At 40.4% G+C, this 25,175-nt stretch overlaps 2 protein-coding genes across 2 annotated transcripts in view; both read left to right on the forward strand.

The window, feature by feature from the left end:
* Positions 1-3,201, forward strand: part of LOC116392383 (FH2 domain-containing protein 1-like) — a 7,653-nt gene extending 4,452 nt beyond the window's left edge. The window contains exons 6-12 of the mRNA XM_031863783.1: positions 56-156; positions 270-340; positions 431-538; positions 651-721; positions 811-928; positions 1,020-1,184; positions 1,274-3,201. Coding sequence (XP_031719643.1) covers positions 56-156; positions 270-340; positions 431-538; positions 651-721; positions 811-928; positions 1,020-1,184; positions 1,274-2,551 — 1,912 coding nt within the window. The 3' untranslated portion in view covers positions 2,552-3,201. The remainder of the gene's footprint in view (positions 1-55; positions 157-269; positions 341-430; positions 539-650; positions 722-810; positions 929-1,019; positions 1,185-1,273) is intronic.
* An 8,366-nt stretch (positions 3,202-11,567) lies between these two features.
* On the forward strand, positions 11,568-17,818 carry LOC116392214 (uncharacterized). The gene is made up of 7 exons (XM_031863431.1): positions 11,568-11,722; positions 13,368-13,474; positions 14,286-14,362; positions 14,659-14,875; positions 15,216-15,331; positions 15,635-15,746; positions 17,613-17,818. The coding sequence occupies exons 1-7, from the start codon at positions 11,607-11,609 to the stop codon at positions 17,816-17,818; spliced, it is 951 nt and encodes a 316-aa protein (XP_031719291.1). The 5' UTR covers positions 11,568-11,606.
* Positions 17,819-25,175: the final 7,357 nt, after the last annotated feature.

The raw sequence follows: 25,175 nt of genomic DNA on the forward strand, positions 1-25,175 counted from the left end.
GTGTGTGTGTGTGTGTGTGTGTGTGTGTGTGTGTGTGTGTGTGTGTGTGTGTTAGCTATGAAGAGCGTCTTAGCAGCTTGGTGCTCAAAGAGGAATTTTTCCCCCTCATGAATGAACTGAAAGGATGCATTGGCACGTTGACAGCAGCTGGAAAGGGTAATGTTCGTTTTCCTGGATTTTAAATTGATAGGACTAGTAACAGATTTTGAGCAAAAACAGAGTTGTAAACCAATTTCGACTTTGAATTCACCATGTGTGTCTTATTTCAGAGCTGTTGGACTCTGATAATCTCCATTCTGTCATTCGGCTGGTACTGAAGACTGGAAATTACATGAATGCTGTGAGTGTATAATATGGGATGGTGGAGTCTTGGATAGCTTTCCTTTGTGTTTGTTCATCTCTGAGTCTCATTTTGTTTGTTTGATCACAGGGTGGCTATGCAGGCAGTGCAATTGGCTTCCGAATGTCTTCTTTGTTAAAGCTTGTGGACACCAAAGCAAACAAACCCGGAATGAATCTTATGCATTATGTTGTGATGGCAAGTAGCTTTTATTACTTCAATCTGTTTGAGTTTTTCTGTATGTTAAGAAATGTTTGTAAAATGGGATTTAAAAATAAAAAAGTTATACAAACTTTCATATTCACCACAGCAAGCTCAGAAGGCAGATGTTGACCTGCTTACATTTACAGACCAACTCCAACACCTTGAAGCTGCAGCGAGGTAAACAATCTGGCACTCCGCATATGTTCATATCTTTCTTTTTATCTGCTGTAACATCACAATGTATCTTCTTTTTTTTTTTTTCTTAGAATGAATAAAGGTGAAATTGAAGCAGAGTTTGAAAAACAGGTAAGGAAAGTTCAAGCTGCCAAAGCTGACACCTTGAAGCAAGAAGACCTAAAGGCACAGATGGAGGATTATCTGAAGGTGAGGAAGCCTTTTGTCTTGGAATTCAGCCCAGTTTGTGTGAATTGTAATGGTGATGTTCTAATGTTTTTTTGATTTGGGCTCCATTTAGGAGACTGAGGTCTGCTTGGCAGAAATACAGTCTGATCTTCAGGAATTGCAGTCAGTGAGTGACTCTGTGGCAGAGTACTTCTGTGAAAACCCAAACATGTTCAAATTGGAGGAGTGCTTCTCCATTTTCAACTCCTTTTGTGAGAGGTTTATGCGGGCCATGCAGGTAATCCTGTGTACTGTTATTTTGTCCTTGACTGAGGTATTAAAAAAAACAACTCCTGTGTGATCTATTAACTTTGTGATTTTCTGCAGGAAAACAAGTCTCGCGAGGTGGCAGAGGTGCAGCGGAGACACAGAGACAGATTGCAGAGCGTCGCCAAACGTAGGTCCACAGCTACCTGCTCCAGTAGAGACAAGGAAATGGATGGAATTGCGTTGCAGTCAATACTACAGAACTTCCTTACGAAGGGTGTCTCTCGGAGGAGACCCGGAAGTCGGCCCTCATCCACTCATGGAAGCCCCACGATTGGCAGCCCCAACAACGGGAGGCTATCAGAAATTCAGGTGAACCTCCCTACTGGAAAACAAATAAGAGGAATATCTTTAAGAGCTAAGGACATGTGCAGAAAAGAGTGGAATTCAGCAGTTGAACTCACAGAGAACCTTTCACAAAAGAAAGATCAGTCTAATGGTGAGGAAAACAAGGCAAAATGTGGTATTCCTTATGAACAAGAGGGGAAAACTTCCATAAAAAAGGACTCCAAAGGTTTTACACACCCAGCCAATAAGACCACCGACATTTCCTCCTCAGGCAGATCTTTCTCAGCTGCCAGTGATGATAGTGAGGACGATCTACAGGATAATAACGAGGAGGAGGCTCAAAGGTTGCGTGAAGCATCTAAAAAGGTTTTGCACTTTCAGAACAGCCGCAGCAGTGTCTCATCTGATGACTATTTTCGGGACAATGAGAAATCTCCTGGTCCAATTAGCACCTTGCCTCGTCAACGCACCTTTGATGAGGACACAGAGAGATATCCCGAAGACCCCACCAATAAGGACTTAGTAAGACTTTTGCTAGAGCCTCAGTCCTCCTCCAAACGTAACCTTGGCCGCCGCTATACTCTACCTACCAAATTCCCTAAAACTGAGGCAGAGGAAGACAATCTGTTCACTACGCCTCCAGTCAGAACTCCTAATTCTGTGGCAAGAGAAAAAGGGACACTACCAGTAGAAGCCGCTGAACAAAATCCCTCAAAACATGTGTTTGACTTTACTGACACGTCTCACAACTTTCAAAAATCTGGTGCTCAAGACCAGAATTCTCTGTCAGGAGAAAAGCCAAGCAAGCCAAATGTTTCTGTAACCCATGTTCCAGATGATGGTCTTGGGGAACAAAACGAAGTGGGCAAATCAGTGGAGCCCATGGACAAACCCTCGCCGAGGAATAGTGAAAATGTTCCCCCGAAAAGTACGTGGAATAAGACTGAAAACTCTGGGCTTTTTTTTAGCTTTTTAAAACGCCTTGGAGACCTGAGCAAACTGCAGAACAGCAATGAAACTGTCCACAAGGGCACTGGTTCTGGTGTGTAAATATTAAGATGTATCACATTTAAGGTCAGGGAAGCACATGTAACTTTAGTATTACTTGTAATTAACTCATCATGGTGATGATGTAGTGTTATATTTAATGTTACTATTGTAAATTAATAACGAGGTCGTTAAGAAATGGAGAGAAGGTTCTAGTAAAGTGGTTGGAGAATGTTTTTTGTTCAGGAAAGGCCATTTTATATGTGGTACCACTAGATGGCAGAATATAACAGGAACACAGTAAACTGTTGCTCAGAAGATATGGGTGTTGTTGATCTCTAGGCAAGGTGTATACTGCCAAGTAAACAGAACAATGGGCGCACACACACTGTAAAACATGTTTTATTCTAACATTACGTGTGCAACGTTGCAGAATGTATTGAGCAAGTAAATGAATGTGTGAACATAGAGAGATCGGACTGTATGTAAAATCTTGGTTTTATTCTTATTTTTGATACTTTGATAAATTACTACTTGTACTGCACGCTTGAATTCAATACTGATGTTTTTCTTTTTTGCCTCTTTGCGTTCCTCCTCAGTTGTCAGTCACAGAATCACAACAAAAATGCAGAAGGTTGAGGATGCTTTCAGGGTCTCACTCAATTCAGCCATTGTTCTGAGCTAAAATGGGTCAGTGTTACAAAGGCAGTCAGTATCTGAGCAAATTCTCAAATTACTTGAGAAGAGATTGCTGAGGTTAAAGGGCCAACGGCTGGAGGCCTTTTATGATGGAAGGGAGCCAGCCTACTTGCATTTAGTACTGTACACTGCTGGTGGCAATGACCCAAATGTCTCCACTAGCTAGGAGCAGATACAAGAGGTCAGTGAGGCCTCACTCTGCCAATCTAGGATTTCAAAATGCAAGTTCAACTACGTCTCTTAGCTCACCTTTTAGGACTTTGTCCAGCTGTTAGACTGAAGAGTAACAATGAGGTAATGAAAATGACCTACTATTTAGTTTGGTCCTAATTTTAACACCAACTGGAGTGATCTGAATGCTGTCTATATTTCATTGGTACATGGTTATAAGAGTGAGATGGAAGCCATCAAGATTACAGAGAAACAAACAGCATTGTCACTAAATCATGAGTTGTCAAATTGTTCTTTGTAACTATCTCTAATCAGTGAGAGTGGGAAATAAATATGTATGAATACCCAATTTTTAATAAGAGAATCACTTAAGGTCAAAGGTCAAGGTAACTCTGCTCTCCAACTAAGAGTATTCACATCTTTATATTACACATTTATATTCACAAATAGAAAATCAACAACATATTCATACAGCTCTACAAAGTTTATAATGTGTGATAACACAGCATATTGAACATGTAAAGGTCTCAGGCTGTTTTTATTGTATTGTTACAAACCTGACAGTTATGAATTGGTACAGACAGCCATTAAACATTTTTTTCAATAAAGGATAGCTTATTGAATGGCGAAAAAAACATTTAGCTTTTGCAAATTTGACATATTTTCCTAAGGTTATATTTGTTATATACAAATGTTTAGCTCACGACCGCCGCTCTGCACTGCGACAGCCCGACCGACCACGTCTCCGTCAATTTTGTCGCTGCATTAAAAAGGTTTACACTTAAATTGTAATTCATATTAACTTTGAAGACTTTAAGAAGTTGCTGGTGTACGACTGAACAATTCAATAAATGTATATTTCTGGTAAATATGGGCTTTTCCTTATAGTTTGTGTGATTGTCAGACTGCTTGCATTTCCTGCTCTGTTGGACTAATGAGGCCGCCAAGAACCAGATGTCAGTAATTAAACTAGTTAAATAAATGTTATACCTGGAAAAAGCATTCCTAAATCTATTAAATTAAGCCCAATGTTTTTATTCTAATATGTAGTCAAATAATGTGGGCATAACACAGACTACACGGACAGCCAGAGAACAATACTGTCAGAAAAAACATCTGACCTTTTCACTCTACCATGATTTTGTTGATGAATAAAAGCATCCGTTATTGGAGCAGCACTTTACCTCTCCTTGTCTAGAAAGGTGAATTTTGAAGCTGAGGTTTTCCTCCTGTCCCTCTATAACAAACGGACACACCTCCTCATCCTCCAGACACACAGGATGGGGGATGTACAGGGGAGGACAAAGGATGTCTATGACGTACATGCACACATTCAACTCAAGCTTCTATTCAGACCAGTCACACACACGTGTGTATGTGCAGAGACATTATTCAAGTTCGTTCAAAATGTTCTGCTCACACACTATGTTTTTGTGCACAAAACGTATTGCAGAGAGTTTGAATTTAAAAACTTAATAGGATGATGTTTGCTGGTGAAGTGCGTGGAAGCAGACTTCCATGGGGCTCTTGTTAGGGGCTATGGACACATTTTGTATAGTTCTTGCTTGTGGTTTTGGAATTTGATCTGCTCAGTCTTGAATGCCAGTTCAAATGTTTTATTGAAAATGAACAGCACCTTGTGAAACAAGATTGTCAATCCACGTAAACGGTATCACCTCAGGCTTCTGAAGTTCCCTAAATGCACAATGTTTTACCCCATTTAATTCCTAGAATTTGTTCCTGACAATACTTTTTCCCTGGGCCTCTGTCTGTTCCAAAGTAAAAGCACAAATGTCCTCTAGGTATGTAGAAAGTGTAGTTTGCTTATCCTTATTTATTTATCATCTGCAGTGTTTGTAATGTATGTGGTAAAATCACAGTAGATTTATAAAATGCTACAGAACTCATTACCTCATCTTCACCCAAACATTTAGCTATGTTGCTCAGTAATGGTCATACAACCAAACTTGACTAAATGCATTATACTTAGTACACAGTTCGGTTATTGAGATCGTCAGTTGTTCACTGGAACCAATAAAAGGGATTCCAAGTTAGGATGGAGGGCTGTATACTGGGTTGGACTGTTCATGGACCGTGTTGCACTGGTGGAGCCAAACTGTGAACAACCTGAAATCACTGCTAATGATGTTTAAAAAAAGACTCATCTGAGTGCAGCCAGGGTGAACAGCTGGATCCATCAATGGAAGATTGTCACTTTGTGGAAATGGTCAAACATTCTGTAAAGCTGGTGGATGGTCACAACAACATTGCTTCACCTAAAGAGAAAGGAGGTGAGCATGTCAGATAACTGTAAACTAGCATAGTAATGTGTCTTGAGTCTGGAAAGGAGCTCAGAGAGATGCCTCATATTTGTTTTTAACCCTCAGGAATCTTTCCTAATCATCATCACCTAATCATCTTTTTGTCAAGGGAGCCCTGGCCAGGATGGCAGCATAAAAAGTTTCACATAAAAGAACAAACAAAAGGCTTAAAACAAACAGCACATGATAAACAATAAATTGATATTGTTCAGTAACAGGACATGTGCATTCAGTGGTCAAATAGTCCTTAATCCTGTATTTAAAATCGCGTGGGTTTAAGGCATGACATGACTGAGGGTTGCAGCTACTGTATTCTCAATTCAAGTAGTCAGTAGAGAAGTGTAATATGGCATAAAATAATAATAATAACCATGGCAAAGTATGGTATTCTCTGCACCATGGTGTGTATCATCCAAAGGAAGGATTGAGTTGGGTTTGACTGTGCTGCATCATTCCTGATCTCATCAGCTCATTGATTGGAGTCATTTCAGCTTAAGAAGTAGCATTTACATTTTAACTTACTTTTGGACTGGTTAGCTATAATCTGTCAAATATTACCCGTGTCTATAAGATCAAGTCATTTGGAGAAATAAATAACCTTTCAGTGATGCGGTAGGGGCTGTCCATGAACGCTCCCAGTGGACACTAAGGCCATGTTTCATTGGGGTGAGTGTGCAGCTGAAATTTGTAACATGCTAAGATTTCTCTGGTGGCCCAATGGAGACTTCTTTCAGTCCATGAAGTAGTACTCTCTTAAGGAGCATTTTCATCACCAAGCTGTGCACTTTGAAAGTGTGCAGAAGATAACAGACACTCCTTAAGTCAGCAGGTGGTGGAAGCTGTTTTGCCTCAGAGGCTTCTCAGTCTCAGGCTGTAGCTGATCTTCAACCCTATTTGTCAAAGGTGGCTTTTAGCTTAAGAAGTGGCATTAACTTACTTTAGGAATGGTTGGCTAATCTGTCAAATATTGCCCTTGTGATGTCATTTTGATCAGTGATGCGGTAGGAGCTATAGTCACTTTTCTGACAAGTGGAATCTGCATGTTATGGGTAGCATTGGCCCTGATATGGTATTTTAACAGGTAGAAAGGATGCACTAATCTGTCAAATATAACGGATGAACGAAACCAAGTCATTGTGACACATAAATAACCTTTCACTGACAAAGTAAGAGCTATAATCACTTTTTTGTTTTCTAATAAAAACAAGAATATTAGAAATACCAAACACATACTACAATCGCAGGCCTATTGCCTAAATCATATGAATACATGCTTGATTACTTAACTGCAAACACTTGTTTCTGTCGCGGTTTTGGGTTTTTGCCTAGTTGTTTCTTATGTTTTATTTTGACCTGCCTCTTGTGTCCTGTGTTAACTTCACCTCCTGTCCTTGTCTGTTTCCGGCCTTGGTGATTGTCTGCCCCGCTCTTAACTGAACCCTGCTGTGTCTCATCACCTTCACCTTCCCTGTGTGTCCCCTGTCTCATTGTCGCTTCGTCCGTGGTGTTTCCTGTTGTGATTCCTGCTCTGCTTTCTGCTCTGCTTCCTGGTTTTTTTGACAATGATTCCTGCCCTTCTCCGTCATGTTTCCTGTTTGATAGTTTTGTTTTCTTGGTCTTTTTTTGTTATACATTTTTTGACTCTCCTGCTCTAGTTTTTTGTGTTGAACAGTTTTTTTTGGTAATTAAAGTCACCATAATTCAACCCTCTGTTTCATTGTCTCCCTAAATTTGGGTCCATCCCCTATTTCCGTTTTGGCCTTTGAAACCTGACAGTTTCAATTGCGTTTATTCAGTTTCAAGAAACGTTTACGTTTCTCAAAGACATCCCTTTGCCATTACCAAAGACGTACAGTTATGTGTAGTAGCCCATAGCCTATTTGCACGTCATAACCTTGATATAAATGCAGCTGTAGACGTGTGAAGTGGCCTAACAGTAATAACAGGCTACGCGCTCCTGTTATCAGTTTTTGGCAGTTGGTCACTTTTGGGTATGACAGTTGCCCCAATTTGGAACGTTCCGGCATGGTTTACCACAAATTATACCCTGCAGGAGGTAAAACTTAACTAATTATAGTTCTATATATGTTTGGTAACTCATGCTTCTGTTGTCAGACATGCTTTCAGACTCATGTTCTCACTCAACCAAGACAAATTTCACGCTTTTACGGCCCCATCGAGCACTCAAAATAGGTTCTATTTTGGTTTAGGGGAGACCAGGGACGATTGTCACACTTGAAGTCTCAGCACCTATAACTCCCTGAATTTTTGGGATGGAGCTAATTAACATAAGCATAGCCAGCCAATCAGGAAGTGCCTGCCCAAATACAGAAATTAAAATGAAAGAAGTGAGCAGCGGTGGGATCACGCTTCAATGTGATGCTTTGCCGCAATGCGAATGAACTGGACCTCGATGACGCCGAGACCCCTGTTCCAACTAGCAACTTCCGCTGGTCACCCCCGCTGGGACATCGGCTCCATTTGCAGATGATGTGTACAACATCTCATCGGTGTCTACCGCCGACATCTCTCACTGGGTCTCCCCACTGTTGATAACCGCTGCCCGGTGGGCCATGTCTCATGGAGCAGGGTCGCATGGAGACATTTAGTCCCCACGTGTTCAACCTTGATGATGGACTTGCAGCTCACCTGCTTCTGCACTTCCCAGCTGGCAAGCTCTGCTGCACTGCAAGCTCGCTCTGCAAGTTCTGCTGTCAACAGTCTGTGTGTGATATGCGTTTCGCTGGTGTCTTCCCAACCAAATGTCCTACCTGAGATGTGGGATTGAAGGAGGCATTCCAACAGAAGGCCCCTAAATAATTTAAAGAAATATATGAATTAAAATAAAACATTTCAGAGAGCATACCATTCTCCTCCCAGCATCCCTGGCTGTCTATGACGTGTGGTTGAATATGCTGGAACCCTTCAGTGGCGTTTTATGGCGCCCAGTGACAAAGCACGCACGCACGCACACACACACACACACACACACACACACACAGACACACACACAGGCCATCTCCGCGGCACCTCCAGCAAAGGAGGCAGTGGGCTGCTGAGAACGCGAGGAGAGGAGGCACGGAAGACGATATAGCTACATACTTGGAAATTACATTAAACATTTATAGTTTAAGATCAGACTATCCACTTATCGTTCTCCTTCCGCTAAGCTAATCAGCTGAGTGGATCACTGTGTGCAGCTGTGTTGGGAGGTCAGACGATCCTAAATTGCGTCTTTAACTACTTATGTGTCAGTTATAAACAGACTGCTGATTAAGCAGCTATAAAGTAGCCCAAACCGCTCTGGGAGTGTTTGACGTCTCAACTAAACTTTAAGGAAATAATTCCGTTACCAGCCAAAATGGAAAATTAGGCTACAGACATCGATTTGAACGTGAACGCCTGCATGAGAAAGGTAAGTTATGTCATCATGCTTACAGCATGAATTAAACGCTATAGAATTCGGTAACATGCGAGTCATTTGCAAGTACAGTATGTTGAGGATAGCTTTTGTTGTAAAAGAGATGCCACAATTGGTTACCAACACATTGATGATGGCAACTAGCAGTTATACAGCAAAATGTTAAGTAAAATAGTTTATACATTGTGTTTTTTTAAGTATTACTGTTCGCGCTTTAACTTCTCACAATGTCACACATAAAAAAAAAAACAGGAACTTCAAAGAATTTGTTACATGAACGGTTTATTTGCAAAAAGAGACATATTGCCATAGTTATTAATTTTCACTCACCCTGTTGGTTTATTCATTGTAAGAACGGCCTGATCCGTTTCTACAAATTAACTCTTGATATCATGTTTGGGAGTGACTGCACAATCTCTCTGTACCGGGTGTAGTAAGGACCCAGGAGCAGTACGACAAACACCCGGGATAGTTTGACTCACAACTTTATTTTATTCGGCACCCACAACAGGAAGAATATTTACAGGAAACCAGCGGCTGGTTCTCGTGGTCGGGGACAGAAGGCTGAGTGAGTTACCGGGGCAGAGGCAAGGCGAGGCGAGGTAGTCCAAAACAGGGAGGGTCGGTAACGGGGAATCAGTCCAAGGGTGTACGCGGGAGTCTTGCATGGAAGCGGAGAACGATCTGGCAGTGAGTGTGTGTGTGAGGCAGGGGTTTAAATAGTGGAGGAGACAGAGTGAGCAGGTGAGAGTAATGAGCTGATGAGGTGAGTGTGACTGGCAGGTGCACTGAATGAACTGATTAGGTGAGTGAGAGGTGGAAAAAACTGGATAGTAGTGGCAGAGCTGTGACACTGACATGTTCAGCTTCCTCAGCTTTCCGTTTGCCTCAGCGTCTTTACCCTGAAATGATCAGAGTACTGCTGTAGCCTTAAAAGATGTTTTTATTTTTTAGTTCTGCAACAAAAGGAAGTTGAAAAAGATACAGACACTAACCCTATTGATAGGCATTGAGGGTTGCACCTGTACTCTGTACACTGCTTATCACAGCAACCTTGTTACTACAGTAGCATGCAAATATGCAGATGTGTTTACAGTGATTAATTCCAGCAACTATAGTCACTAGGCTGGGTGCGGGAAAAGATGTTTCTTAATTGCTTCAATAAACAGATTCCAGGCTCGTTCACTTTTGGGTGAGGTTCCCGTTTGATTAGGCTTTCGGTTTACACAGGAAGTTATAATATGATGACTGACTTGTCTCTCTGGTGTGGCTTGCGAGTGGTAAGAACTGTGCTATCTCTCCGTCGCCCAAGCATCCTTAGCCGGTCTGTTGCACCTGTGCCCCATATACAATTTACCTGCCACACTAATCCACACTGCCATCTGTTGTCAACTTGAGGTAGGCTCCCAATATAAACAGGCGTAATACACAGACATAACTAATGGCGCCAACAGTGTTTGTTGATGCAGGAAGCAGTGCTTAATTTGTAAATCAGGAGGTAACGAAACACAGAACACGTAACCCATCAAAAATGTAGTGCCTGGCGCACTTCTTTTCTGGACGACATTGAACTACAAAAATAAATGTGGTTTTAGGCAACGAAACCCTTTAGGTTTGGGGAAAACATCATGGTTGAGCTTAAAGTAAAAGCCCAATGTTTAATTTCTGTCCACAACGAAAAAGGATCCTAATTGAACTTCCAGTGGCATGGTATTTTTACTGAGTAAAAAAAGGACAATTGTAACTTTGAACATGAAGGCAATGGATTGCATTCCGTAAAATTTCACAGACTGCCACGATACTGAGCTCTTTCACATCTCTATGAGGTGGCCACTCACAATAGCAACTAAATACTTAATGCTAGTAACACATCATCAGTTTCCACTTACAGCACATAGAAGACCAGGTCACACAGGCAACCATTAATTTGTATTTATTAAGCACAATATAAATATAAACAATGTTCTTTATATACAACCATAATCTCCTTTTTCTTCTTTAAATGTCGTTTTCAAAGGCACACAGGAGCCGCTTTCAGGAGATCTGCCATATTTTCAACGTGGAGATCTGTAAATAAAACAAGTATTAGGAAAACATTCACTTTTAGACCAGTTTTGAACGTTTTTTCACCGGAGACCACAGTCGCCTTTTCAACGTGTTTTCAACGGAACGATGCTGACCTGGAAAAATTGGAATCTGCAGGTCAGACTTTCAAAATATTGGAAATCGGAATCGGGCAAGAAAATTGCAATCGATGCAGCTCTATTGCTTTTGTATTGTGTGATTAAATGAATGCTGTAGTCCCTACAGGTCATAAGAACCTTCTAACCTTACTCTTTTTACATGGCTTTGTTTGTTTGTTGGCTTCTTCTTTCTCTATTCACTGAGTCTCGATATCTGAGGGATAAGAAAAGATAAAAATCCCTCACCTACTTCTGCTTGTTCAGGTTTCTACACCTGGATCAGGGGGACGTAGCTAAGCTAAAACCAACAGAAGTGGGGTCATATGTTTGTGATGGGCCACAATCAGCTCCCGCCTCAACTTAAGAAGTTCAGATGGTTGTTGTACATCAGTCAAGTCATCACCATCCTCTCTTTCACCCTGCTGCTGTGGACCTACAGGTGGGTGAAATCATTAGCTTGATCGACTTCAATGTGACTCAAATATCTTGGTTTCATCAACCAACTCCAACTGGGGCGTCTTCCCAGATGAGGATAGACTCCATATTGGAACTCATTTTGTCCCTATAAAATTGTTGACAGCACAGGTTGAGAAGTAAACATCAATGTGACTTCCACAAGGACTATCTCCAAGTGTCAGCAATGTTTCACTTTATCTATTTGTATGTGTTAGAGCTAAATGTTTTCCCGTGATTTTAAATATACTTTGCAGCAAATCACATATTTTACAGGATTTTGCGCTACTAATGACATTTGTCATACAGTATATTGCCCCAAAGCAACTAAGTGCTTTTGTTTGCTGTCCTGCTTCTCTGACATGTTAAAATCCAAAAGGACGCAGGAAACTCACTGTCCAGAGAAGACACTCTATTGTTTTCCTGATAATCAGAAGGAGTCAGATTTATTAAAAAAGTGTTTGTGTGTGAGTGTTCCTGACTAAATCATGTTTATACTTGCGCGTTGCACTTTAGCACAAGCCTACGCAGATGGCGCGCGAGTTATGAGCATGCACAAAGGCCTTTATGCTCAACACGCTGTTTGTTTGCGTTATTTCCGAAATGCCAAAGGGCTTACAAACAAAGTGTCCTGTAAAGAAGCAAGAAGACAAGTGTAACCAGCAAAACAGCATTAACCAACCATGACAATTCCGAGGAGCTAACAATAAGATCATATCTCTTACTTATGGACTACTTTATTACCTTTTATACAGGCCCCGTAAAGAAAGAGGTCAAGTATTAAATGCATTATTAAGAAATGAAAATCCGGTAAACAATTTGATTTGGCTTTTAAAATATATACTCAAATGTAGATTTTCAAGACCTCTTGTTTTCTAAAGCATTTAAAAACTAAATGCAGCAAGTATAAACCAAGCTTGAGGCTACATTTCAGACTAAAGACTCAATCGGGGACGACTTCAGAAATTGAGGACAAAAGCTGATTTTTGGCCTGAAATAAGTGGTACAACAGCTAGCAGCTAGTGTTTTAAGCTATGCTGAATTCAGTCCCCTAAGCATTTGTCTGCATTTGTAAATATGTACTATGTTATGTAATTATATTTTTTAAATAGTGTCTAAAACTGGGCAATAGCCAACAAATCCTGGTATATATTTAAGCTGTATCAGACCTAATGTTGAAATGATGTCTATTGCTCAGTGAGTTACATCCCCCATCTGACATGAAACATAGAATGCTGAAAGCTTTAGCTGTAAGAGACTGTTGTCTCTTCATGGATATAATTTCATGTTAAACAAATGTATTTATTCTTTGTCATTTCTCAAGATTTGCGCTACATTTGGGTGGGAACCAATCAAATGTCACACTACTACCTCCTCTGCCCTTTACTGAGGCCACTTGAGGTCTTCGTCACTTGAGTGTAAATGTCTGTTGTTTTTAGGCTTTTGTTTCTAATGATGGAGAAAAAAGCAGAGAAAAACTATAGTAGCAGAACAATGGCTTCAGAATCAGCCTTGATCCTCTACCACCTCTTGACTTGTTCTTTTAACTTCAGTTAAAAGTTGATTTAAAGAAAAATGTGATAAGTTTATATGACCCTACCAAAACACAGTAATTTGCTGTGGATCCGCAGGTCCAACAGGACCTTCCACTTATGGACCCAGTATTACCAAGCAACCAATGAGATCCCGTTACCAGTGCAGCTAACAGTGCCTCCAAAACATGGTCCAGAACAAAAAGGTAACTGTAACTGACTGCTGCACAATGTTATAGGAAATGTAAAATGTCTTTGTCTGACATCTGTCGCATAAAAAACGTTCCTCCTCCTCAGCTGTGTATTCTCTAACTTCCTATTTTCTGTTCCTAAACTTCTCTCTCATGATCATTCTTGTTTCAATGTTATTCATTGACTTTGTTTCCGTTTTTGATGCAGGAAATAAAATTTATCTTCAGATATTTTCTGATCTCACATCACTTTTTTCACATTTATATTTACACCATTTCATCATTGGTGTTATGTGTTATCTGAATGCAGGATGTACAATGTAGGGGTGTATACATGAAATCCAAATATTCTTGTAAAATGTTGGTGGATTTCTTTAGACACATTAAAATGGAAGCCCAGTATTTATGTTAAAAAATGTTACCTATCATTAGGCTCTGTAGTGGATAATTCAACCCTGTCTACAAAAAAATCCCTTTATACAGTTGAAATTTTCTACAGGAAATACATTTTGAGACACAATATTTCCAACAACATAACGAATAAATTGGCACCAGGCTGAAAACCACTGCCCTCCATCATTGAAAGCTTGCCAAATTGCAAAATAATATGCAAATTCACTGACAACAAATGTCTTTTTTCCCTACAATGTTCGTTCGTGAGATGAAAACATTAATTTAGCTACAGCTACCAGAGTTTGGGAAATAGCAATGAGCTCTCCTCTCAGTGAAGTAGTCACCTAGCAGTGGAGAGGGAGTCAGAGGGACCGCAGGGTGCGCTAGCTAGCTAATTCTTGTCTCATTTGTCTTGTATTTTTCACTCATGCAGTTCCTTTCGTGGCAGTCAATGGGACACAGACGCTGCTGGTGTCAGCATATCTGGAGCACCGCACAGGGAAAAGGGAGGTCAGTGAAGAGAGCCGAGCACCAGCTCAAGTTTTACTCCTTGTGGTGCTCAGTGGTTGCAACGTGGACATTTAAACTAATGAGATAGCAGAAATATAAACATTAAAACATTATAAGACCAATGTACACAAAAAGGGAAAAATGTACATAGCCATATAAGATTAAAAATTTGAAAGTGTAATACAGTAAATTAGCTGTGCAATAGGTAAAAGAAAATTTCAAAATGCCAGGATAAAAATGCATTTTTGAAGTTTACATCCTCCCCATTGTACATCCTTCTTGCCGTCTTTTGCCAGGTTCGTGTTATTGCTGTGGTGCTGAGGAGCCAGACAGTTGTCTATCACTGCCTCCTCCGTTGTCAAAAGCAACTGTGCATCTCTGAAGGTGTCAGTGATATCCACAGCGATCACTTTGGCTTTGCATATGGGACAGCAGACATCATGTGTCCTCTCCCCTCGAGCTGTGAGACCCCATCTCATATCGCCGTGACCTCTGCTGCAGCCAACTCTGAAGGTACTGAAGGCTTTTCGACCTTGCTAGAAGCAGTTCACTAGGGATGGTAATGTCAGCCTGTTGGTCTACCACATTGGTCGAGGCTGAAATATCTCTGGCCAGATATCCATGTTGATATCCATGTCCAAATGAATCCTGTCTACTCTGGTGATCCTCTGACTTTTCTTCTAGTGCCACCAGCAAGTCACCGTTTTCACTCATACTTTGAAATATCAACAACAAATAAATGAATACATTATGAGTATATTTCTACAGACATCAAAAGGCGTTTGGTATCTTCCCCAGTGATTACTTTTGTCAGGCGTTTTTCAAACTGTGGTTCTTTTCTGTGGACACTTAGATATACTTCACATAGAGTTTTTGGAGGTGAAGAACCAGAAGGCGCAGAATGACTTCTTTCCTTACAACTTCACCGTGTGTCTCTCCACCTTGTTTGAATTCACCAACGTGCTGCAGGTAACGTTATATTACGTTGATTTTACAGTTATTTTCAAACTCTACTTACTTTATTAAGACCCAAATTGGAAACAAATAACTTGTTTACAAAAGTATCCTGACCAAAACAGGCCGACATGAGACATGTAGAAGAACAAAATAAGGCATGGCTAAAGAAACTTGGCTGTTATTTTCATGCCTTGCACAATGATATTTTTTATAAAGCTTCTACTATTTAATAATGAAGAAAACCAACACTTTTTTTGACTGTCTTGTACTTAATTGCCTGTAGTGTATTAACCAAATACCTGTGTTGCATTGTAGCTGGTCCAGAGTTTGGAAATGCTGCAGTTATTGGGAGTGAACAGAGTTGTTGTCTATAAGACCAGCAGCAGCCCTGAAACACAGCGCATACTGGACTACTACACACACAAAGGTGGAGTATTTTTACAAGTATTATTTTTTGTATGTATGTGATTGTTTTGTCTCTCTTCAGAGCACAATGAGCAGCAGGGGTATTTTATTTTATCCACACATCCAGTTTCCTTTCAGTGTCACTACGTGAACAGTATGAGCAAAGCAGCCAAACACCCTTTTACCTGCATTGACGTCCTTCCTTTAACTCCCCAGGAGGAGGATAAAAAGCTGTTCTAACATTCCATGTCCTGCTTTCCAGGTCCATTGTGTTTCCTCAATAGTTAATGGTTGAACTCCCTTCCTTTTTTTACAATATAGGTAACTTGTTTTCCAGTCTAGAGACATCCTAATATCAACATGATCGCTATCGGCTCTAACCTCACAAATACAAAACAATGTGTTTTCTGTGGCTTCACAATCAAAGCCAACACATGTTTCACCAGTTCAGTGCTTTTACTATAAAGCATTCCTTTGCCAACTAGTTGAAGTAAAGTAGCTGCCTGAAACCATTGACATAATCAACTAGATTTTGAGGTGGTTTTGCCTCTCTCCAATCATCTTGCAAAGCAGCCAACGGTCCAAGCACAGTATGACCAAAAAGCAACATATTAGGACAAAATCCTGTTCTCTCCTGTGTTACGTCTCTTGCTGCCGGCAACAATAACGGTAACCCAATCACCACCTCAGAGTAAGCCTTCACTTGTCTGGTAGGGATCCGCCCCTCGACATGAGATCAGCACCCCTGTTCTCCAGTACCGGAATGCTTAACAGTCTTCATAGACAACAGGTACTCTGAGGCCCACAACCATGGGTTCTCCACCGTCTTCAACAGGGCAGAGGACCAACCCACACTGCATTCATAAAGTGCAGTGTGGGTTGCTGCACAGTGCATTCCCAAAGGGGAAACGCAATATTCCTACAGGGGAGTCAGCTCTACACTTGCAAAAGAGGTCAAAACTTACCTTCCTTTGTCTCTTGACTGTTTTTTTCAGAAAATAACAAATTTGCACACGCAAAACATGATTCCCTCACCCGACAGCACCAGACAAAACAAGAAAAAAAACACGAGTTGTTAACAACCACAATGAGCACAAAAAAGGGATTCCCCAGACCTGACATCACCACACAGTCACCGATTAATATCTTATCAACAAAACTCCATCACTTAAGAACTACTCATATCTTAGTTCTCAAGTTAGATGAGCCCCCAATTTTGTTGAAGTGGTTTATTTAAAAAAGGTTGAAATAGTTTGACAAATGTAACAGAATTTGAATTATAACAAATGATACTTGCAGAAAAAACATAATGCCAGGTTAACTGAGGTAATGATAAATAAAGTAAACAGCAAATAAAAAGTCCAACATAGCACAGGGGAAAAGAAGCCCTCAATTCACAGGATGGGGTTTGTCTTATAGACCGGAAACAGTGGCCAGTGCATATTGGAGGAGTTTGCCTTGAGAATTTCTCACATGTGCTTGGCCAGCTGCATCCAATTCCTTGATGGCTTTCATCTCCAATCAACCAGGAACACTGAAAGACAATTAATACAACAACAACAACACAGAGCACACAAGCCCTGGAAGAGGCCCCTTGGGGCCATCACAATACCAAAATAGGCTACACATCATTTATTGGGAGAAACCAAGCAGTTCTATGTTAAATCAGACAGTCAGCACCTCCATATAGCCGGACTGGAATCCTTTGTTTCATTACCACATTTTCTAATGCTTCGACTGTGAGATTGACAGTCGAATCAGTCTCCTTAGATTGAATCGTTGAATAATCAACTATGCAGCTCACCCTTAGTAATATTCCAGGATGTAACAAAAGTGCTTAGCTAAAACCCCGTTACTGCTAACGTGTTTTCTGATGTCTCCTTCTTAGGTCTTGTCGAGGTGATTCCTTGGTCTTTGTCCAGATTTCTGAATGTATCTCGAGGGTGGCTGCCCTCACACGGTCCAGGTGACCTCCACTACTTTGGGCAGATTCCTGCTCTTAATGACTGTGTTTACAGATACATGTACCAATCCAGATACGTGGCCCTGCATGATATGGATGAGCTCATACTGCCCCAGTCAGTCAAAAGGTAGCACATTGTTTAAGAAAGTAGACAGATGAAATGAGACAAATGTATTTTGATAAGTTAACCTTTAGCGTAGGAGATGATGCCTGGTATCAAATGAAGTTCCTTATCAAGTTTTCACAGTACACTGACTGCATGAAGTACAGTCTCAGATCTCATACTCCTGAAAAGTGCTGAATAGTTTTTAACATTTTATACAATTTTAATTAAGCATTACTTTAGGCCACCTTTTCATGGGAATAAGAAGATAAAGATAAATATACATGAGTAAGTAAATGTATGAATCACAAATTATATGATTGCATTTTTACCCATTTATACACATGTACATTTCATTCATAGGGTCGTATGAAATGTTTTGTAGATTTTTCTACAACTTGAAACAAAGTATATCTTTGTTTTGAATTATCCATGTTAATATAGCAGTTATTGATGTGTCACAGTAGGAGTTGTGAATATTTACAAATGCAACATTTTAAACATATCCATATTTGCTTCCAACTAGATTATATAGTGTTGTTTTGTGTTATAAGGCATTTATTAATAGTTTATATACTGTTTTTTATTGTAAATTTGTGTAAAACTGTTTCTTATGTGTATTTTTCCATCATTCTATTACCAGTTGGTTGGAGCTGCTGCCTTTGCTGGAAAAGAAATATGGTGCTGACAAGTGTTACCTGTTTGAGAATAATGTATTCCCCAACACCGTCCCGCCTCCTCCCACCTCACAAACCCTGCCCCCGCAGAGCTGCTGCCTCAGCTGGCAGAATGTGTCTGGGGTGAACATCCTGGCTCACCTGTACCAAGAACCCATCCTCAACAGCTACGAAAGCACGAAGTACATTGTCAACCCCCGAGCTGTTTCTTCTGCAACCGTCCACGTACCGCTGAGCTCACTAAAGGGCTGCTCCTTGGTTGACAGGAATATAGCACGGATGTACCACACAAGGTAGACTGATGGTTGTATACCTTCCAATCAAATCATGTGTGTGATTGCACTGAGTCCTTGGTTCATGTAGCTGCTTGTTTAAAGAGTAAACCTACTTATCAAACAGACCCACCAGTTTAACAGTTTGCAATTTCATTTTAGCAAGTGTTTCCAATCTAAAGGTTTATTGTGTATTTCATTGGATTCACAAAGGTCTCACAGTCTGAGATGGCCAGTTCAAAACAAAGCGCAGATAGGTTTTACAAAACCATAAAAAAGGTTGTAGTGGAAAAGGATACTAAGCTTTACCAGTGTTCTACAGAAATGTCAATGACATCACATAGTCGCACACCCAAAATATCCAGAGAGCTGCATCAGTTAGCCTATCTAAAAATATAGACCAACACATGAAGCTGATTCTAGGGTGTTAGTGTCTTGCTCAGTTTGTTTATAACTGTCATGTCTCTGCTTTCTGTCTGTGCAGAGCTGCTAAACAAACCGAGCTGACACCAGACCAGCTGATTTATGATGGCCTACTGCTGAACTACTGCACCCAACTCATCCCAAATGTCGATACTGTTTTAAGAAAGAGTGGACTTCTACCAGAGGACAACATACGTTAGCCTTTGTTTGTGGATCTGTGTGTGTGTGTATACTCATTTTGACAAACTATCAGCCTTTTGGAAAGTGAGAAAATTTTGTCTGTTGCTCACCTCATCAAAACTCTTAAGACTGGATTTTCTGGTTAAGGATCCCCTCTATGCTATTGTAAGACACAAAAAAATACTCTGCTTTGAATACTGATTTGCAACTTTAGCTGGTGAATGTGAAAACAAACTGGCCACACGTCATTCTGCACAGTGAAGCTCGAACAACCACATGAAGGAACAATAAGTAACAGACATTTTTGACTGGAGGGGGATTTTAAGATTAGAATAAGGTTCAGGTTAAAGGATAATTCAGCTTTATTACAATTCTTACCATTATTATTGATTAAATTGTACTCACCAAGTTAATTGATGAGATCTGGGAACACAGTGACATTGCTCAAAATAAATTGAATGGGGTAAAAAACACAAGCAGCCAAATTAGGTTAGTATTTGGAGGAGAAAACAACCCTTCACTTTTCCTGTGCAATCAGGCATTAAAATACAGTGGTTTCGTAAATTTGCTTAAACTAAAAGCTTGTTTCCAGCCTGTGTAAAAATACTTGACTTCAGCTACCTCATTTGAAACCAACATACGCATTTTTAAATCTTTCATGTAAAATAACCAATTTGGCTCCAACTTTGATTAAAAATGGTTTGTTCCTTAAGTTAGTCATTTACCGCTGTCAATTAATTGAATTATTTGAGTAAGTATTCCAGACTGTATATTTACTGCATAGAAAAAAGTTAATTGAGAAAAATATATTTCTGGGGCTGTGTATCCACAGCCTGATATATCCTCTTACTCTGTGCCTTATAACTCAAATGTTGTCCAAAATATAAAACAACACATCAGTGAGCCACACTGAGTGTCATGTTCCTTCATTAAAAATAGCTGGCCTGTCTTTGCAGCTTGTGCATACTATTGTTTTTTTATAAGTGAAAAAGTGACAACTGTTTTATTGCAAGTATTTTGGGGTGTTCCATGCCTTTATTACAGAATACATAGCGGGGAATGAGTGAGGGGAATGGCATGCAACAAAGGTCTTGCATGGTTTTGTTAAAACTACATGCCTGATTTATGTCTGGAAATGTGCGGGTAAATAAGAAAAATCATAAACTTTTTATATGGCATCTTTTACAAACAAAATTGCAGTTCAAAGTGCTGCATTTCATTCTTGTATCGTGGGACTGTAATTTGTTTCCTTGCTTGGATTTTATTTTTTTCATAACGTATATTTTGTTTTTTGGGGTGATTGATTAGTTGTTCATTTAATTTAGAAAAAAATTGGAATATAGCATAACGAATAAACGTACAGTAAATGGTTTACAGCAATCCTGTCTGGGAGCAGGTTTTCAATCGTTTTCAGACAATGAAAAATATCTGTGTGTTTCTGGCAGAATTACAGCTTCAGTTTCAAAGCATTGTACTAAACTCTTGAGTGAAACTAACTTATCAAAAGTGTATGAATTAAATGTAAATGACAATCCATTGCACTGGTCTGCAGTCATGCATGTTAGTGCAGGAAATATGAAGAATTTATTTACAAAGAAGCAAAATCAAATGAAAAGATTGACTAAGTTATTGTGTAACTGTTGTGTAATTTCCTGTTTTTTGTGATCTCTGCCTATTTGTTCCTGGCCTCGTTTTTGCCTCATCATCGTCGCCCTGACCTCTGTGGTTATGAAGTCCTTTGAGCACCTTGTCCTGTCCCACCTAAAAACCCTCACTGACCCACTCCTGTATCCCCTGCAGTTCACCTACAGAGCCAACAGGTCTGTAGACGACGCAGTCAACATGGCCCTTCACTTCATCCTTCAGCATCTGGACTCCAGCAAGAACCTACCCCAGAATCCTGTTTGTGGACTTCAGCTCTGTACAGGCACTCGCCTGCTCTGATTCGCCTATCTCTCTCCTGTGGCAAAAAGTGAGCACGGCTGAGCTGCATAGGCTCCACCTCCGAGGTGGAAGAGGGAGATGAACTTGAAGCCTGAGGACTTATCCGCTCGTCCTGATAGGCTGACGCAGGAGCACGAGGGCGGAAGCTAGAAGAGGATGACGTCACGGGCGATGCCCCTTGGGACCTGTAGTTCCTCTCACGTCGCCTCTGCCGCATCCGATTATCCAGCCCGATCGAGAGTTTAATCAGCTCCTCCAATGAGCCGGCCTTATTACAGGTTGCCAGTTCATCCTTCATTGCTTCAGATAGTCCGTGAAGGAAAACTCCCCTGAGAAGGCCCGAGAAAACAACACCAAGCACATGGCACAACAAAACAAACAGGGGAAAGACAGACACATGAGGAGAGGAGATTGGGGGGAAACAGAGGTTAACACACAATGGGTCAGACAGGGATCCTGACATTTTGGGGTCTGGCCTCTCGCTCCTCATGCAGAGAGGTGTTAGATAGTACGTTCATCTGCAGTATGCAGCAAAACTACAGTTTCCCCTTTTTGCACGTATTTGTTTAATCCATAATTTCAATAAATTGATTAATTAAATGGTGTATCAATTATTTTAATAGCAAATAGAGAGATAGGTTCTTAGGTTGTAGTGTGTCTCGGACATTCATGGTGGATACCTCAACGATGTATTATCAGATCTATATTATTCCCGCTGCTTTTGAGATGTAGTCTTTAACTTAGGCTACTGGAGAACAATTAACATTTCATTTCATCCCATTGTTTCAATTTGCTAGTTTTACTTTAAACACATTTTGCTGAGTTTCTGAGTGAGTGTGGTCTCTATTTGTAAACTGAGTTCATATGGACATGTGTAGTTAAAGAGTAGAGATTTACTGATGTTCATGGAATTCTGGATAGTGTGCTTTGCCCTAGGGTTATGGAAGGGAACATGAAACATCTAGATAACTCCCTCCCACCATGGATTAAGTGGTTTTTTTTAGGCGTAATTCATTACTGGCACTAACTTTATGCACATGCGCTCATGTTGGCGCGTGTGTGTGTTGTCTTAAGTTCTGTGACATTTTTAATATATAAATGGATTTAATTCGAAAAAAATCTGTGAAAATACCTGTTTTATCCCTTTTATGAAATGTAATTGTTTTTAGGGAAATATTCTTGTATCAAATAGTAAACCTGAGTTTAAATATGCTATAATAATCATGCAATCATGCAATCAAGCAATTTACTGTCCTTGACTGCGCCAAAGTGTCCCTGAGCAAGAACCCCTAACCGCTCCCCGGGCTCTTCTCAGCAGCCCACTGCTCCCAATAAGCTAGGGATGGGTTAAATGCAGAAGTTACATTTCATGTATATGTACCTGTATATGACGACTATAATAAAATTGCATTTCAATTTTAAGTGGTTGGAGAATGTTTTTGTTCAGGAAAGGCCATTTTATATGTGGTACCACTAGATGGCAGAATATAACAGTAAACTGTTGCTCAGAAGATATGGGTGTTGTTGATCTCCAGGCAAGGTGTATAGTGCCAAGTAAACAAAAGAACAATGGGCACACACACTGTAAAACATTTTGTATTCCTTGATATTAAGATTACCTTGATATGACTGCTTTGTCCTCATCAGTTGGATAAATGGCGGAATACCGAGTGTGTTCTTTGTCAGGATTGAAATGTGCAACCTTGCAGAATGTATTGAGAAAGTAAATGAATGTGTGAGACGAAAGCATAGAGAGATTGGACTGTATTCAATTCAATACTGTTATTTTCAGTTTTACAATGATTAATTGCTCCTCAGTTTTCGCATACAGAATCACAACAGAAATGCAGAAGGTTGAGGATGCTTTCAGGGTCTCACTCAATTCAGTCATTGTTCTGAGCTAAAATGGGTCAGTGTTACAAAGGCAGTCAGTATCTGAGCAGAGCTCAATCACGGACTCTCAGTGGCAAAGTGAAGTGTGCTGATCTCAAATTACTTGAGAAGAGATTGCTGAGGTTAAAGGGCCAACGGCTGGAGGCCTTTTATGATGGAAGGGAGCCAGCCTACCTGCATTTAGTACTGTACACTGCTGGTGGCAATGACCCAAATGTCTCGACTAGCTAGGAGCAGATACAAGAGGTCAGTGAGGCCTCACTCTGCCAATCTAGGATTTCAAAATGCAAGTTCAACTACGTCTCTTAGCTCACCTTTTAGGACTTTGTCCAGCTGTTAGACTGAAGAGTAACAATGAGGTAATGAAAATGACCTACTATTTAGTTTGGTCCTAATTTTAACACCAACTGGAGTGATCTGGATGCTGTCTATATTTCATTGGTACATGGTTATAAGAGTGAGATGGAAGCCATCAAGATTACAGAGAAACAAACAGCATTGTCACTAAATCATGAGTTGTGAAATTGTTCTTTGTAACTATCTCTAATCAGTGAGAGTGGGAAATAAATATGTATGAATACCCAATTTTTAATAAGAGAATCACTTAAGGTCAAAGGTCAAGGTAACTCTGCTCTCCAACTAAGAGTATTAACATCTTTATATTCCACATTTGTGAATTTATATTCACAAATAGAAAATCAACAATATAGTCATACAGATCTACAAAGTTTGTAATCTAATGTTTGATGCTGAAAATCAAAAGATCTCAGGCTTATATTATTGTATTGTTTGTATTGTTACATCATTTGACAGAAATGTGCACCACATGCTGTCTATGATATAATTGTATTGTTATCTAGGTATTTATTACCAGGTAATTGCAGGACCAGGCAGTTTTTGAGTTGCTACGGGCAAACCTGAACATTTGTTTTTCCCTAATAAGGTTTGGCGGCCTCTATGAATACAAAAATAATTTAGCTTTAGCAAATTGGACATTTTTGCTGTTACGTTTGTGTTTATGAAATACTTTGAAGTTTGGAATCTTCCACATGGTACAAACCATGTCGTGAGCTATTTTGACTGTCTCGTCAGTCTTGGCATGTGTACTGTATCGTGTGACCTGCTCACTGCTGCTGCCAGACTGCAACAGCCATCTTGACTAAACCATGATGGAAGCAGTCTCCATGGCAACTCCACCTTCCAGAATAAAACCCAGAAGATGACTGTGTTTGCCTCTCACCCCAAGCCCCGTCCCCAACAAACTCCCCACCGCCTGCACCACCTCAGTAGCCTCACACAACGCATCCACGTTACAATACATTGCCACCTTTTTTTCCCATTCATCTCTTTCTCTGTCATCCTCTCCTTGTTGGGCTTTACCTGGAGCATTGACCCTTCCCCCACTGCCCCACTAATAAACCTTCAGAGTGAAAGATCCATTGAGCGTAGACTTGAGCTAATTGCTTTGTTCTTCAAATACCCCTTTCTTGTAGGTGAAAATGTCATTTCCTCCCATCTACACACAGTCTATATATTCCATTAGACTCATCAAGTGCATTGATCCCAACCGACTGACTCCACCCAAACAACTATCATCCATACCAGAACACGCAGGACTCCCTGCTGTCATAATAGAACTTCACAATTTCCCTTTTGACTGTTGATTTGCAGGGAATTTGGGTCTCATGAGGCAAGAGACTAACTGCCTGCTTATTTTGTGTAGCAGTGTCTTTGTTGTGTCTTTATACTCCAAACATTCTGTGCTTCCTATCGATTTGAAGCTGACAGGTAATAAACTGCATCCTTTGTCCTTTTAAGGGAACTGGGCGGAATCTGAGGAAGCCAAACCCCTTTGCACCAGAAAGACTCCATCCCGCATTCAGTTCCTGAGATTTCAGCGCTTTTGCATATTCCCTACCCCCTCTACACGCCATTGGGTTCCGCAACTCCTCCCATCAGCCCTCTGGACCAATGCTGCGTGTAAGCCGCTCCCCTA

This window comes from Anarrhichthys ocellatus, unplaced genomic scaffold (genome assembly GCF_004355925.1).
Source record: "Anarrhichthys ocellatus isolate YVR2014 unplaced genomic scaffold, GSC_Weel_1.0 scaffold29, whole genome shotgun sequence".
In the NCBI taxonomy this organism is placed as follows: domain Eukaryota; kingdom Metazoa; phylum Chordata; class Actinopteri; order Perciformes; family Anarhichadidae; genus Anarrhichthys; species Anarrhichthys ocellatus.

What these genes read in the sequence shown, in the direction of transcription:
- LOC116392214 (XM_031863431.1), top strand. Translation starts at nt 11,607, where the DNA reads ATGTTTGTGATGGGCCACAATCAGCTCCCGCCTCAACTTAAGAAGTTC. An exon ending in ACATGGTCCAGAACAAAAAG is followed by an intron (nt 13,475 to 14,285) that starts GTAACTGTAACT and finishes TCACTCATGCAG; the next exon opens with TTCCTTTCGTGGCAGTCAAT. An exon ending in GGACTACTACACACACAAAG is followed by an intron (nt 15,747 to 17,612) that starts GTGGAGTATTTT and finishes TCTCCTTCTTAG; the next exon opens with GTCTTGTCGAGGTGATTCCT.